Consider the following 16,800-nt stretch of genomic DNA (forward strand, 5'->3'; position numbering starts at 1 on the left):
TGACGTTCTTTTACAGTGACTACATGCAAAAATGTAGGTGTGTGAATCTAAAACTGGACTAACATAGAACAATTTAAAAAAGACGAGTGGAATGAAGAACATCCCGTAGTACATTAGCCGTGATGTAGGTACTGTTCCTACTGACAGCAGTGGGCTTGCATCACATTTTGATGCGGTCAGACTAGGTTTGAAGAGGATTCAGGAGGAGAACTGCATGTCGAGTTACTCAACGAGCGCCTCCTCGAGCACAGTCTTTCCCAGGGTGGTTTCTCTTTCCATTTCTTCTTTCAATCAGCTCGCCGACGTCTCTCCTCCCCTCTGCCCACGCGGTGCTGTTCACCTCCCCGGGGCAGGCAGCTGGCTCTACATCAGACACGTCGGAGGACAAAAGGGATAACTCCACATTGTCGTGGTGGGGGTCACGAATTACAGATGGGGTCCCCAGTTTGTACGAACAGAAAACCCTGACGGTTTTGGACAGATAAACACCCGTAAAAAAAAAACATGTCTCCACTTTGAGCAAGCCAGATGAAACAAGGAGCGATGTAAACTGCAGAGGGTGGGGACCTTAAAAGCAGCACTCAGGGTCAAGCGCCTCCGTCCCCGGGGGAAGCCGATGGACTCATGCAGGGGCACAGTGATGCAGCCTGACTGCTGCCCTCAGGAGTGATGCAGTCAGCATTTTCAGTGTGTATGGATTAAACAAACTTTATACTACATTGATATAGCAGCTTGATAAACGGTACGAGCGCAATTTCCATCCCCCACAAAGCTCTGATTGACATGTTGGTAGACGATCCCACACAGGCACGTGTCGATTGCTGACACGTGAGTGTATATGAAGACACACTACACGAGGATGGCCTGGGGCTGGTTGCGGAGCTGCTTCTTTGGGATGAATGAAAGAACGGGATGAGGTGTCAGCCTCGGAAAATCAGCGAAACAAACATTGTTGAGTGAAACTCAGCGGTCCCTTTGAAATGTGCACTGAACAGGATTCCCCACTAGAGTATGCATCCCTTACGTTTGGGCAACTTGGTCCCAACAACCACCTGCCACTTTGTTTTTTGCCTGAAGGACGGTAGAGGAGCATTGAAAAAATAAAATATAAATAGCATTCATTCTGGCTTATACAGTAAAAGTAAATCAACATTTCTCACTTAACTCGCTGTCATTTAATAGTAGGGAACTGATGAGTGTGTGTGCAAAAAATATAGCTTTTAATTAAAAAAGGTGCTGGTGGATGTAGGGCGATATTTTATCACACGGACACACAGTATTTTTTAAAGTGCGTGTGTGTCAGAGTGAGCACGCATAGTTAAAGATTTGGACAGGCCTATACTGACTCATGTTCATTTACTTGTCTAACAAATACATCAAAGTGATTCAATATAAAACAATGCCCTTGGAAAGTGAGGGAAATAGTTCAATAATTATTGAACAGATATATTTAAGTTATATTTTAACACACGACATGTACGGAACCCCGCGTTGTTGCCGTGGTCTTGTTTGATGGCCTCCTGCTCATTGGCCCAGTTTGTGCAATGGCCTCTGTGCCTGTCAGTCAACGATCCTTCTGGATCGCGGCGCCTCCACCTCCTCCGCCTGAGTGGCCCATACCTATCGGCTCACTGCCAATATCTGGGCAGAACAGCCAACCCGCTAGCGCAAATCACAAAACACATTTGCACGCCGCAGTTTCACAGGCCAGCAGTAATCCTGAACGCCAAATTCACAAACAACTAAATGTCTAAAAGCGGACGGGGGGGGGGGGGGGGGGGGGGGTCTCCTCCTCCCCTCCTTCACACCATTCTCAGACGGACGCGTCACGCTCTCATTCCGGACCTACGACTGCCTGAAGAACCTGGCCGCCTGCGAGCTCGATATAGCCATGGCCCCCGCGTGCAGGCAGGGGGTCTCGAGCAATGGGAGGGTTTCATTTTCATGCCATTTTGCTCGTGCCGTGATACGGATCACGTCACACTACTGACTACAAAACGCTTACACAAGCCGGGGAGCGATGCCGTTACTGATATTTGGCATGCACCAATATCTCAGCACGTATGGATTGTGGTTGTGCGTCTGTGTGTCAGCGAGAGCAGCTAAACGGGTCATTTGAGACGTGCGCTCAGTCTGGGTGACTAGCGAATGGGGTGAGTCTGCAAATCTAATTTGAGCAGCACCAACGGGATTATTTGGGGAAAATACTGTTCAGGTCAGGCAGCAGATGTTTGTTTACGAGTGATGTTGTGGGGAATGCTGGGATACATCCTCCCTGACGGATGCATCCCAGCATTGTCTTTACCAACTTGGAATGCTAAGTGACGCGGTGAGGTCTGTTTTGGTGGGTTTTCATTTATTTGCACAATTCAAACATAATAAGAAACACATGAATCTCACTGTGCACTAAGAGGCAAAAAGATGTCTCTCACTATCTGTATTAATTCAATACAAGAATTTGGTCTCCTAATGGAATTTACCTCAGTTGCTGGGTTAATAGATACACATAAAACAATGTTGTGGTTATTCATTGATAAAAAATAACATAACAAACTGCAACCTACTTTCATGAAGGATTGATTTGTCTTTTGTATTAGAATGGAGTAAATGCACGTCATTTTAAGTGTCAGATTCAACGTTTTGAGGAATATTTAACATTTTGAGTATGTTGCTTTAGGACTTAAAGGGTTAAAGTTATTTTAATATATTTGTGTCTAATGGAGAAAAAAAAGCAAGGGGTCATGCTGCAGATATCAACATTGCATTTAAAAACGTTCCAAAAAGTAAGTCACGATGACCTAGTTTAGGATTCAGAACTGTGACGGAATTGTTCTACATTTGCAGAGTCAGGGAGAGCCATTAATAACTGAATCTGCAGAGACGCGCCACACCCACCGCCCCATCCATCTCATCTGTAATTCATGAGACTTCTATATTCCACTGAGCTTTGTCAATACGAAGATTAAGAAACACACACACACAGTGGAATATTTACACCATAAACCATTAAGGAATACTTCCATAAAACTGAAAATAAAATCTGCAAAATTCTGAAAGTCTGACTTATGCGGGAAAAGCTGCGTCCGTCCCTGATATCCAACAAACTGCCTCCCCAGCCTCCAAATACGGACATGAACAAGCTTCAGGTTAATGTACGAGGTGATATTGAGGCATGGAAGTAGCCCCCATCCAGCCCTGTTATCCCCGACAGCGAGCTCAGGTTCGCCGCGGTAAAAAAAGTCCAACGGCAGCGAGGTGTGTGTGTGTGTAAGCGACTTCAGCAGAACACGCGGTGTGTTATTTTAAGATGAGTCAACGGGAGTTAGTGAGGTCGAAACGTGGCCAAAAGCAAGTGCCCCTCTGTGCTCTCAACACATTTGACTAAGCCAGAATTGTGTCGGCCTCACCGAAGCCACAACCAATCAGCAAGGTTTTGTCCACACTCAAATACCTGTGTGGGTAGATCACCACGGATACTTCACGCTTTATCCTCCTGCATGTGGAGTTGAAAGAAACATCTGGGCAGTTAAAAGCTTCACTTTTCTTTCTTTCCATGTTGTCATAAATCTCTCATCTAAAATCAAGATAAAACCCAACGGAACCACAGACATTTGAGGAATATATTCAGAATTGAACCCGAGATTAAGGGAGAAAAGCGTTTCTTGTATGGATGGACTTCATGGAGAGTTTAATGTTTGGGCTGATCTTAGATAAGCCCGGTCCCACGCCCCTCCTGGATGTCACTTTTTTCAATACACCTACAGTGCATTTTGCTCGCGATTCATCATTATTTGCTTAACCCCACATCCATCCACGCCCATATTTAAAATTACTAGAAATGTAGAACTGTGGAACGGAGCCTCAGGGCTTCATTTGCTTATAAATGAAATTTGAAACCGGAATATTCCAAAGATTTTGATCTCCCACTGCATTTTTTGGTCTTCATTGGCCTGAGGCTGTATGTTCAGTTCGTTCTCAGACTGAAGGATGCAAAACTCCTGTGCAGTTATTCCTGCACCGATTAATCTGTTGAGTGTTTCAAAGTTTCTTCAAAGACCTAAATTAAATGGCTGAAAAATTAGGCCACATGGTAATTATAGCACAAAAACAATCCTTATTGTTGGTTTGGGACTTTTGGGTATCCAAAACTATGTGAAACCCGAAACCCTGATTGAGAACTAACAACCACAGCATCCTTCATCATTTCTCCTGCTCCGTTAGTGAGAGGGAGGCTGGGAATTAACTGAACACACCATGCTTGGAGAGCAGCGCAGCTGGAGCCGACCCTTTGAGGGATCTCCTAACGCAGCGCTTGGTTTTCGGGTCAGAGAGTCTGCTACAGATCAGAGAGCAGCCTTTAGAGAGCGCAAGTAGCCGTGCACTGATTTGTCAAGGCTGTTATCTTTAATACCGCTATGTGAAGAGTTTGAATAAAATGAGTGATGCCACTTTGCCCGTGGCCAAGACTCCCAATTTCCCTGGGAGTCTTATCCAAACCGAAGCAAAGTGGTGTAAGAACCCCGTCTGAAAGGCGAAACCCTGCAGAGTCTTCAAGACAAAAGTGCACCTTCAGGTCATTCAACCAATCCCCCCCCCCCCCCCCCCCCCCCCAAAAAAAACGGTTTCATCCATTAGGCCATCCAATGACGGCCTAAAGAGACCCCTGTCTGTCAGCTAAACAGACGTTAAACGAGACACCGCAGTGCCTTTTACAAGCAGGGAGACAGGTGAGAGGTCTGGAAGACGTCAAACAATTAAAAGACCTTCCATCACCACTGGCTCTGGTGCAGCGTTTTTTTTTTTTTACGGACCCCACAGAATGAGGACGAGGGACGACGCGAGGCGCACTAAGCAGGTTCAAAAGGAGAATGTCTGACACCGTTAAATCACTGACTCCAACAGCTCTAGCCCATTAAGTCAGTTTAGGATATGCTGAATAGCTGATCCCTTATCTGCCCTGCCAGGAGAAGAGACACTTGTAAATAACACACTTTGTTGAAAGGACAGCGATTGACACAGCGTGCAGCATTTAGCCAGCATCAAGTCATTAAGGTCATCCCTTGGGGCTAATTGTCCTCATTTGTATGCATAGCGAAACTGCTGTTAACGCACTACAACTTCTTAATGACAAAATGAATTTGTTTAAATAAACTTGCTACATACTGTATAACTACACACAGTTTTGCCTTGTGATTAATTCCATAGTTCAATATGTAGCATCACAAAACGCAGGTAATAGCTCCATTTTCAAGGTGAACACCCTTGCTAACGGCTCCTCAGCAAAGCCCCGTCCTTGAGTTTCACAGATTCCATGAGTCACATTCTGACAGCAGGCAACCGTAAACCCATCCGCCAAGCTAGCGCACAAATAGTCACACAAACATACGCACAGTGCAATCAAGGTTGTTAGTGAGTCATTAACAATCGTCTCACTGCCTTGATGTGAAATGACGTCACTGGGATCGTCTCCTTCCTCAAGCACCATCTCGCGACAAGCAACCATTCAAAGAGAAGGACTCATCGACCTGAAGACACTCGGCTGACCAGGCATCACTGATTGAATGAAACCAGCGTGAAAACAAGCGTATTGGTCGCTTCATCTTCTGCACATTAATTCAATAACATAGCGCAAAGTTATTTTAAAATGAGCACTTTGGTTATCAAAACAAATCCTCCGTCTGTAACGATGCCGCCTCAATGTGGAACCGAATGTTCTTTGGGGTTCCGGAGGATTACTGTGATTTGTTCCGACATCTTGCCACCTGGATGGCTTTCGGTACGGGGCTATGTTTATTGCCCCGATAGCAGCGCAAAGTACTCTGTGTGAGCCGGGACCTGCAGCTGCCAACACGAGTTACATCAAGACTAGAGATCCAAAACCAAGCACTCCAACAACTGGGCTCCAGCTCGGCCCGCTTTGCAGACAGGAAGTCCCTGGGAACGGCTGCCAGCCCAAACTGCAATTCATCTCCACCCACTGACCTTCTAAAGACTTGGGAGTGTTTTTGGTTTGGTTTTATAAGAGGATACGTGATAAAAGGGGAAACTTGGTGTTTATCACAAAGACCTTCATGAATATTTCCAATCCCACTTTATATTTTTTTATAATTCCCATTTAGCAAGGGCAACATTTTCAGTCAACTAGTGCTGGAGCAAAACTTGTTTGCATTGATCATTTATTCACACATACAGGGATAACTGAGATGATATCACTAATATATATATATATATATATTATATATATATATAGTTTGCTGCTGGAGGACTAACATTCACAAGAAGAATATCAGAAACTATGTAATAATCCATAGGTCTCGATATAATATATTGTTGGCCGACTCTTAACTGGGAGGTCACTTCTTCTGAATAGCATCTGGCCTCTTTTTGAGTGGGAGTGTGTGTGTGTGTGTGAGAGTTCGCTCCTTGACCTCTGGGTCCCACCTGTTACCTAGCTCAAGCCCTGGCTCAGGGCAAGGGGGAGAGGTTGAGGGTGTCACATGGCACCTCCTTCGCAGATGTGTTTCAGAGCCCACATTAAATTAATTTATTTATTTGATAGCGTGAAGACGGCCCATTGAAATCAGTTGACCCGCCAAAACCCTAACCCGTGTCAATTTAAATGTTTTATATACATAGTTTGTGTCCCTTGAAGAGGGTATGTTTAAAATCATTCTGAAGACAGGAAAGTCTTGTATGCAAATCAGTGTAGAAAGACTGAATAATTCTGCGTCTTTGAAGTGGACCAAAGTGCGCATTCATACATAATTCAACAGTTCCCTCTCGAAATACTATCATGCCTCAGGAAAACAAACACAAAACAATGCTACTTCCAAATCAGCACATCATACTTTTCTTTATACTTGATGTATAAAGATAGCACACTCTCTCCTTAAAATGCCTCATTTCAAATTAAAATGAGAAGTAAATGTGTTCAAATGGCGGATCTGCAATGTAAAATTAATGTTTTAAGATGAAGCACAAACTCATTAAGCTAATTAGTCCATTGAAACAATGGTCTTGTTTTACGGAGACAAACACAGAGTGGGTTTCTGCTTTATCGTTCAAAACTCAAAGATTGTAATTTAGTTTTATCGCCAATTGCCGTCCGCTTCCCGTGAGTGCGGATGTCTATTTGATAAACAAACAGCGATAAGCCTTCGCTTCAGGTGAAGCCGTTGATCACTCTGGCAAACAAATTACTTTCATTCGCACTCACGATGTGAAGGAACTGATTTTTTTTGCACGTCTCGTTGCACAGCCGATTCATGGCGAGCCTCGGGCCGGTGAGTCACCTACGACATTCCTGCTCGGCACAAAAAGGGCTTATGGTCACGGTAAAAAAGTCCAACACTGTCCTATTAGCAGTGATCAATACGAGAGGTGAACGTCTGCGATGGGCAAATACGAAAAAGGTGAAAGGTTAATGGAATACTTAACTGTTAAGCCACGAGATGCCAAATGTCAAGAAATGTTCTGATCCAAGACAACAGAGAAATAACGATCCCCACAAAGGACCATCTTCCTGCTGCTGCCCACAAAAGAATCTCAAGTATGTTTACAATCCAGTAAATATTTATCCCACGTGGACGGGGGCCATCCGCAGGACACCCGTATCAGAACGGGGAATCTGAAATCTCTGCAAATGCGCTTTTAAAACAAGCCGAAGAAGTAACAATGCGGGACGGCCCGTCTTTGTTGACACTGTCGACTCAAGGAGAGGTAATCAAAACAAGAGCGAGTAAAAACAAGACCGGAGGGCCGCAGCCTCTCGCCGAGGCACAAAGAAGATCCTCCGTGTCCGTCGGAGGGCTTTCAGAGCCGGAACGCATTTTCGACCTTCACCGGCCTGAACTTGTGACACCGAAACTGGGAGAAAAACAGTCTTTACACAAACGCCGTTTGTTGTCCTGCAGAAGAATGAAAGACACTGTGGATTTCAGCAGGAATGCGAGCAGGATTTGACTGGGGATGGATTTTTGGTGTGATGCTGTTGTTTATTTGCCCCGAAAAGCTTCTAATAGCTCTACAAGTCTTAGAGTCTGGACGTGAGGAGAGTGATTTGGTCAGCTAGAACATATGATGATTTGATCGATTAGGCTCATCAACTGACTCAAAAATGAATCTTTCTGTTGAAACCTTTTTCGAGCAAAAAAACGACCTTTTTAATGTCGTTCTCACATGCATGCCTAATAACCTGAGCCAGAATTACTTTTATTTTTTTAAATAACGCAATGTCTCATCATTATTCTGACTAAATATTAGGATTTACTCATTTTGGCAACTGCCTGTTGGATCAGAGTCAGAGACGGTAGAGAACACACCTGAGATCATGATACAGGTCATAATACTGCCTTTCAAAAAATAAAAAAATAAAAAGTCACATCTCCTTAAAAACACTTATTGCCTTTTGGCTCACCTGCATTCAATATTTTGTCGTCACTTGTCAGAGCTCGCGTGCATGATCACGATTTTAGTTGTGCAATGCGTTATAGAAAATTAAAAACAGATTACTGGTGCTGGCCTTTTGTGTGTGTGTGTGAGAGAGAGAGAGAGTTGTTTAATGCTTTAGGCGGTAATTACACGCTCTCTTTTGATTTCCACGGCCAGAGAGTAACTAAGGAATGTTCCAAACATGGAAATGAGCTCTGAAGTCTTACATAAAGGGCTCTTCTTCAGTGAAATTTGGGTTACATTAGTTTTTTTTTGTTTTTTTCCCCCAGTGTCAGCATGGCGTGAGGAAGGACAGGTTGGTCTTAAGGATAAGGATACCCTACACCTGTTACGAGCTCCAGTAAGGGGACTCTTGAAGGATTAAGTTGCCCCCCCCCCCCTCCCCATCCCCTCCCTTTACATGTGCTATCATTACATCACAGACTGTCGGAGAGGAATTCTCCTTTGTTAAATAGGCGTGTTGCTGCTCTTGCACACGTCCATAGGCAGATATTGTGGCTGAGGGTGGGGGGGTTGGGGGGCACAGCGGGTTCTGCAGGTCACCGGCTCGTTCCCCTGCATTGGTCGCGAGCACGTTGACACGCTGCCATTCTCCTTTTCCCCCCCAAACAGAAAAGTCTCCTCGTTTTTTTTGTTTTTTTTCGAAACCAGGTGTAGATTAAACTAACTTTAGAGACAAAACCCATCAACTGACCCCCCCCCCCCCCGCCGCGCCCCCCTCTCCCAAAAAATGTATCCCGTCACCCAGGTTGTGACAGCCGCGGCTAGTTTACGTCGCATCGACCCGAGCCCCCCCGCGCGCCGCGCTGCGTGTAGTTGACGATAAGTAACACGCATTAGCATTAATTAACACGTTACGGGTACGTTACAGCGCTGACGTTACCTCGGAGCCATTAGCTAAACCCCCACCACCCCCACCACCACCACCACCACCCCCCCGCCGAACTCACGTTAACTTGGCAGCCCCAAAAGGAGACTTGCGGCTGAGGTACTTTACATTTTGTTGGAGACAACAACAACAAAAAAGAGCCCGTAGCTTAACTTTTCTTTACCTTTTCCGTCGCCGACAAACCTCCGCGCGGATTCTGGCGCTTCTCGGCAGCAGTTAAAATCCCGGGTTTTGACAACGTCGTCCTCCGCAGGAACAAGGGAAGAAAATCCGTGTGTGTGTGTGTGTGTGTGTGTCCGTTGCTGAGCTCCTCGCGCTCGCTCTCTCTGCGTGGCTCTCCGCTAACAGCCGCTGCAGTTTTTTCCACCACCCCGGAGCGGGAGCGAGCGGCACTGGGCAGGCCGGGAGAACCACGTGAACGCGCACTCCTCCTCCTCTGTGGGAACCCAATTCCAATCGAAGCGTTTCTTGGGCTTTTGAAATGATAACACGACTGACGTTACATTTTGAAGCTGCTCACAACATTGTTACTACGCTTTTTGGATTATAATGTATTATACTTACCATCTCCTCGCCTATGTTGATTTGCCTTCGAGCAAATTAAGCTGCATCAACAATCTTTTAAAAAAAATGTGAAGTACCATATCTTTAAAAGATAAAACAAAGTGCCCGTTTGAAGTGCTTGTGCTTTACTCAGGTATTTCCAACTAGTGCTACTTTGTATCAGAAATCAGAGGGAAACTTTTTATTTCACTGCATTTATTTGGCATCCAGCTGTTTTTCAGATGTTAATTTCCACACGCAAAAAACATGTATTTATGAAGTATGAAGCACGAGTACAGTAGCAGAGTGGTAAAGTTAGCTAACCTTGTCCAAACATAGTCAGTAATAAGTCTGTAAATCATGTAAATAACAATCATAAATAACAAGTATGACTGTGGATGATACTGGGATGAAAATGGGACTTTGTTGAGGAATATTTTTACATTGTGGTTCTGATACTTTTTAAATGTATTTTAATACTCCTGCAATTGCCCTTTATGAGTGCAACTACATCGTAACCCACCTCTTATTTTTGGGATTGACAAAATACTTTATGCACCTGTGACATGTGTTCATCAGTCATTCTTTTTTGTTGATACCTTTAAAGGAAAAAACACTTGTTAAATTCCACTCCACCAAGCAAAAGTGATTTCTACTGCTCACCGTGTTTGTGTGGAAAAAAGACAGATGACATCCGGACGAAGAAAACAGATGTGTGATCCGCACAGCTGCAGCGAGAGCAGTGAGAGCGGTCAGTGTCTCTTATGCTGACACGTCACTTGCAGTAAAGGATAATGACCCTCAGGGTGCCGGGGAGGGTAATCCCCCCCCCCCTCCCTCCCCCCATTGGTTGCTGCCTTAGGGTGCTGGAAGTAGTCTAATCTTAAAACTTTGCATTTAAAATAATTCTAAAAATGGGGTAGCTGGCATCCCTTTCCTCCTCTGCGGAGTCCATTCTGAGAACAAACTCTAGCAAACCCATGCAGGCGACATGCCTTTCGGGAGGAGGAGGTCGTGTCCCGGGCCAGAAGTTGACATGGGCGAATGACTCAAGTTTTTCTTACACATTCCAAGCATTGTTTGCTCCTCCTCCTTTGCCCCAGTACGGGACACAGAGGCGAGGGGTTTTCCCCAGAGCTGGGAGGGACGGAGCGGATGACGGGTCAAGAAAGAGGACGCATGACTCGCATTTTCCACTTAAGAGAACTAAGTAGAACAAATAGTAGCAATGGGTGTTGTATGGGTTTTATGTAATATACCTGCATCACTCACCTGCGAGAGAGGGCCAGGCTTGTCTTTAGAGAAGATTCAAGGAAATCAGAAAGACGTTTGCGGTCGTTATCTTAAATGACAAAAATCTTTTTTTCGAAATAACTGAATGATCCGTTTGTGGAGACAGCGCCTGAAATGTAATCAGAAACCTTCTTTTTTTAAACATCAGTCCCACACAGCAAAGACCACCAGAGACGCGCCGCGATGTGATACCCGAGAAAGGGGAAAGAGAGGGACAGAACAGGGTGAGTAAGGGTCAACTGGAGCCCACGTCTGACGTGACTCACAAAGAGGAAGGGAGTTGAGTTAAGGACAAAGTCCCCGACGATGGAGTGAAACATAAAACTCTCACAAAGAAGGAAATGTCCTCTTTTCCTACGGTGGAAGGATGTATCTCCACCTCATCCCTCACGATCATCTCTTTTTAGAGCTGGGCAGTCTCTCCTTGAAGAGGAACTTTCAGATGACACAGTGTTTAATTATTTAAAATCATGTGACCAGGGGTAAAATAATAGAATAATACCAAGAAGTATACCAAAAAAGCCACTTGGTAACTGAATATAGTCACGTAGGGACAGCAGGGAGATTGGAAACTATATTGATTAAATGAGGCTTTGGTTTTTTTTTCTCATCAGAAAACATTTTTAAAAAATCAATTCCATTAATAGCCCACAAAATCAGGGCAAAGCGCCCGTTGCCGACTGCTTTGAACCTGGCCAACAGACGGTGGCTCGTTTTGACCATATAAGTGCATGTGACTGTGTGTCTACAGAAACCATTCTAGAAACCGGGGACCGCCGAGTGCCAAAATCGCCACATGACGCCTGACTCATCCTCCCTGCTCTGAGTCTCCCTCCCTCCCTCCCTCGTTGGCCTGGCCTTGCTGAGGTGAGTCTCTGTTTGCTCTCCTCTCTTCGTGGAGACAGGTCAGCTGCTCGAAGCTGGGAGGAACAATCAAGGCATAAACTCACGGTAGAACACAACGTATGAACTATTACGTATTTAATGAATACCCCCCTTCCCTATGTTGTTTGTTTTTATTTTTGCAGCATTTGGGGCAACATCAAAGCTCAAAATAAAAATAAATTAAAAAAAGGCTGTAGCCAAGCTCATTATACAAAACGCGCTTCGGGGGTCTTGGTGTGAAAGATGACTCCAGGAGTTTAGAGGGTAAACAACGCTAACAAGGTGCTGCGTGTCTCAGTGGTCACAGAAGAATGTCCCACAGCACAAACAAACACACCCCGGAGAGCCGGGGTCTGTTTAAACTTTGCATTGGTAGCCACAGCAGCGGCAGCGGCAGCAGCGTTGCCGTGGAGATGGCGAGGTCGGTTGTCCAGACAGAATTATGTCAACAACCGGATGAATCGCCACGAAATGCTTCCCCGATGATGAATCGATTCTTTAGTGATTCTCTGACATTTCCTCAGACCCACCCATGAGGTAAGAATCATTGCTTTTTTTAACTGAAATGTCTCAACTATGTCATGCTGTTGCCATAAGGATTAACTCTAATGACTTTGGTAAACCTCTCTGCCTCCAGCGCGGGCCAGAGTTTCCCTGATCCAGCACCTGGCTGCCAGTACACTTTGGGTCGATGGCACTTTGTTCATCCCATGACATGATATTTCTGGATTGGAGTGAAATGTCCAGACGAGTTGTGTGGATTTACCCACCAAGTGTGTTTGCCTGCACATTCTGCCCCGTTAGGTCTTTTCATTTAGAGCCATTATTGTTCCATCATGCCGTGTTAATTTAGCATTTAGCTAACTAGCGTAGCTCCACACTGACCCTTTGAGCCGAGCGCGATCTTCACGGATGGTTTTAAAACTAAAAACTCTATTACTCATTTTCCCCTGATGATACAAAATGACAACCAAAACAAGCTTTCACTTGATCAGCTCAGTGGTCGTTACATCTCAAGCTCTCGTGATAACCTCTAAGTAGCCCTTAACCTCTAAGTGATAACCCCTAAGTCTGCAGAGCTTAGAGGCGGAACAGAAACACGGATCCCTACAAATGTCCCGCACAGCTATCCAGCGTCATTGGCTGTGGAGAACCAGCTCAGTGTGTAAACCGGCGTATTTCCTGTGGGAACAGAACATCTGCGAGGGGGCATCGTCCGATTGACACGTGCAGCCATTGTGGACAGGAAGTCTCAGCTGGCAAAGGGGAAATGGGCATCTGTACGAGGAGGAAACAGGAAAGACTTGCGATACCACGCCGGGGAGGAAATGCGGTGCTGCGTTGGCAGCTTCATATTTGGCCACTGAAGGCGGAAAGGACAGCTTCTGATCAGACACAAAGAAACAATCATTTTCAATTCCCAACAAATCAGAATAAATCCACTAAAGAGGATTTGTGGCAGTCGTCTGCAGACATTTTGTTCCACACTCAAGGCTACGAGTGGGGAAATCCTCAGACGTGATACAGTAGGTTTATTGTCTCCCAAAAGCTGTGTGCAGTAAAGTTCTTTCTCCCTTGATACTGGTAAGTTGCAGCAGAGCTGCTCAATTGACTTAACCAATCTAAGTCCTTGTGACGCCATCTACTGCAAGTAAATAAGCTTCAGCGCTGACAGTGATTATTATTATTATTATTATTATATTACAGCAGATTATCCTCTCAGATCTAAAAAAAATTGGCAACTAGGCTGGCAAAAGTCACATAAGGTGAATAGTTAAACTAGCTCTTATTATATTGCAAGTTTTAAACACACCATTCAAAGAGATATTTTTAACCGTCGCGTGGTGTAACAGAGAGAACACTTTAGAAACTTCATAAATAAGAGAATCTAGTCGCAATGGTGCCTGGAATACCTGACTTTGATTTTCATCCGGGTGCAAACATGATCCCAGCAGGTCGTGAACCTACACAAACACACCCACGGCTCAAATGTAAATACGTTTATTGAAAACACAAACACTTTCTCACACAGGAAAAAGAAACAAATGGCACATGTTTTTCTTCAACAGAGTGTGAAAAAAGCAAAGTCTGCTCAGCAGTTCTCTTGGATGTGCTGAATAAAACCCCAATGACACATTTTTCTTTCATCAGACCATGTTTGATGGCGCTGTAGATACCACTGTGCAAACATCTCGCTATAAATGGACAGTGAAGACGCACCAGGAGGGACATGAAACTCCTTAATGTCCTGCCATTTGAGTATTGTACAAAACAATCTACAGCTATATTTAAGTGTGAACAAGAGTTTTTTTTTTGCTTTTTGTTTTAAAATGTAAAAAAACAATAATAAATAAATATGAGACGCTACATCACCTTTGCAGAGTAATAAAAGACGCATTAAAATCAATGACGGACCGGGAGGAAGAACCACCGTGAGGGAGCAGCCTCTGCCCTGTGGGTCTCAATCCATCAAGTCGGGGAGGGGGGGGGGGGGGGGCGGTGGGGACCCGGTCCAATTATCTGGGGCAAAAGCATGACAGCACAGGACACACTCATTACTCACAACTAAAGCAATTAGAAAAAGCTCCGCAACAGCTAATAAATGGACTTTAAACTGCGAGCTGAAGCGGTCCGTCGCAAATTTCTAAGGCCTCCTTTTCGACGTGACATTTGATCGGCGCGTCAATGAATCAAAATGAGACAAATGGACGGAGTCCTTGAAACCCGAGGCCCCGATGGGAAGGCTGCTCTCACCTGTCCAAGCGGTTGACCACGTCTCTCACAGTGCTGATGAGGTGCTCGTTATCCTGGGGGCTGCTGACGATGATGCTGTGGAGCTTCTTCATGTACGAGTCGATGCTGTCCAGAGTGGGCGTCTCCCCGCTGGCTGTGGGACAAAGCGGGGGACGAGAACTCGCTCATTAAAACATTCAAACGGGGGGGTCGCAACGGATATCTGAGAGGTCATTATTTCTAATCAGGGGTGACGGTTTGTCATCGAGCATGTGGGCGCATGAAGGGCCCGAGACGCGGCTCATCATCACCGACACGTCGGCTGCGACAAAGGGTCAAAGGGTTTAAACGTGCGTCAGATCACGGCAGCTGAACCACAAAAGGCCCCGAGGGAGGGGTGGGGGGGGGGGGGGGAGCAGAAACACAGAATGCGGAGATGTGAACGTATTGAATAATAAGCTGGAGCAGTTAAGCATCACAAGCTGTAAATCCACATGAACCACGATTACGGTAAGAACCAATCCAATCAGCGTTAACGTGCTGTTACTCGAACAGAAGCCTTTATGTTAAACTGGTTATTAATCTATTTACTTTGTGCTACACTGAGCCGGAGCCTCCCCGGGGCCCCGGGTGCATTCATCTCTCGCTGTCCGGGCTCTTGTGAAGCGGGTCCCGGGCTGTCAGTGTGCTGTTTGCAGAGCGCGTGTCTCTGTGCTGCTCGGCGAGGAAATCCAAACAGGCGTGAAGGACAAAATGCAGCGGAGAAAAGCTGCGGGCGTCAGAGTGCGTGTGTGTGTGTAAAACAAGTGTCAACACAATAGGATCACATTCCTTGGATGTAGATAATGAACAGGTTACTGACACTTACCAAGAGCCCACAGCCTTACAAGGCCGCTCTCTAAAATAACAGCGCTTCAAAGCGCATTAAACTCAGTGTACGGACACACTGCATCATAAGCGTAAAAACGCTGACTCTGAAATAATAGTTCACTATGGTGTTCCTGCTTTGTGTCTAGTGATGGATTACGGCGATATAAAGTCAGTATTGGTCTTTTGGAAATAAAAGCAAAGCAATTCAATTTGATTTTTGTTAAAATGTTGAGCCGAAAGGAATTTTTCCAATTCTCCACAGTCACACAATGCGCGACGTCATGTGATCAACGCGGCGCCGTTGGCTCTCACCGGGCAGAGGCACGGCGGCGAAGCTGCAGGTGAGCGCCTGCCGCAGCGTCTCCAGGTGCTGGTGGAGGAGGCCGTTGCGTCCCCTCTCCTGCATCACGTCGCCCTCCAGCCTCTCCACCGCGCCGCGCATGCTCTCCACGTGCTTCTGCAGCGCCGCGTTGCGCTCCTCGTACTCCATGTTGGTCTTACGCAGCTGCCGCATCTCCGCTTCGCGCGCTGTTGGAGGAATACGAGAGAGAGAGAGAGAGAGAGAGAGAGAGAGAGAAAGCATTAAATAGGAGGTGGAGTCCGGAGGAGATCATCGGTGCAATCATTCATTCTTTATTGGCTCCGGGGAGGCGCGTTATTTTAAAGTTGGGCTATAAATGGACGACGGGGCACCAACGTCCTCCCGAGCGAGCGGAGAGCGAACGTGTTGAAACACTCCGATCAATGGAGGTCAGTATTTCTCAAAGAGGCCGGCAGGCTTTGCCCGAGCTCTTTACCTTTGCTGTGGTTGAGGAACTCCTCCGTGAAGATCGGTATGTCGAACACGGTTCTGTCCTTCCCTTCCACATCCTTCTGTTGGCAGAGAGAGGGGGGTTTGGGGGGGGGGGGGGGGGGTGTAACGTGAGCAGAAGAATCATTCAGCGCACAGACTGACCATAAAAGGACCCGGCCATTTATCTAGAGGCCCGGTAGGTGGGAAATTGATTTCATACCCCGGCCACCGGAGAAATACAGTGATGCGGTTGGAGGAAATGCGGAGGGGTGGGCTCGGGAGGGGGGGGGGATGGGGGGGGAATTTCATCATCGGTGCTGCTAAGAAATCAGTAGCGTTAGCA

At 45.9% G+C, this 16,800-nt stretch overlaps 2 protein-coding genes across 4 annotated transcripts in view; both read right to left on the reverse strand.

Annotated features, from left to right (window-relative positions):
* Positions 1-9,734, reverse strand: part of peak1 (pseudopodium-enriched atypical kinase 1) — a 55,652-nt gene extending 45,918 nt beyond the window's left edge. For all 3 annotated transcript variants that reach the window (XM_037452348.2, XM_062563053.1, XM_037452347.2), the window contains exon 1: positions 9,504-9,734. The gene's annotated coding sequence lies outside the window, so the exon portion shown is untranslated. The remainder of the gene's footprint in view (positions 1-9,503) is intronic.
* A 4,312-nt stretch (positions 9,735-14,046) lies between these two features.
* On the reverse strand, positions 14,047-16,573 carry hmg20a (high mobility group 20A). Its single transcript, XM_062563057.1, has 4 exons — positions 16,462-16,573; positions 15,977-16,192; positions 14,816-14,948; positions 14,047-14,581 (listed from the first exon to the last, which is right to left on the reverse strand). The coding sequence occupies exons 2-4, from the start codon at positions 16,176-16,178 to the stop codon at positions 14,578-14,580; spliced, it is 339 nt and encodes a 112-aa protein (XP_062419041.1). The 5' UTR covers positions 16,179-16,192; positions 16,462-16,573; the 3' UTR covers positions 14,047-14,577.
* Between the last annotated feature and the right edge of the window lie 227 nt (positions 16,574-16,800).

This window comes from Pungitius pungitius, chromosome 6 (assembly GCF_949316345.1).
Source record: "Pungitius pungitius chromosome 6, fPunPun2.1, whole genome shotgun sequence".
NCBI lineage: Eukaryota > Metazoa > Chordata > Actinopteri > Perciformes > Gasterosteidae > Pungitius > Pungitius pungitius.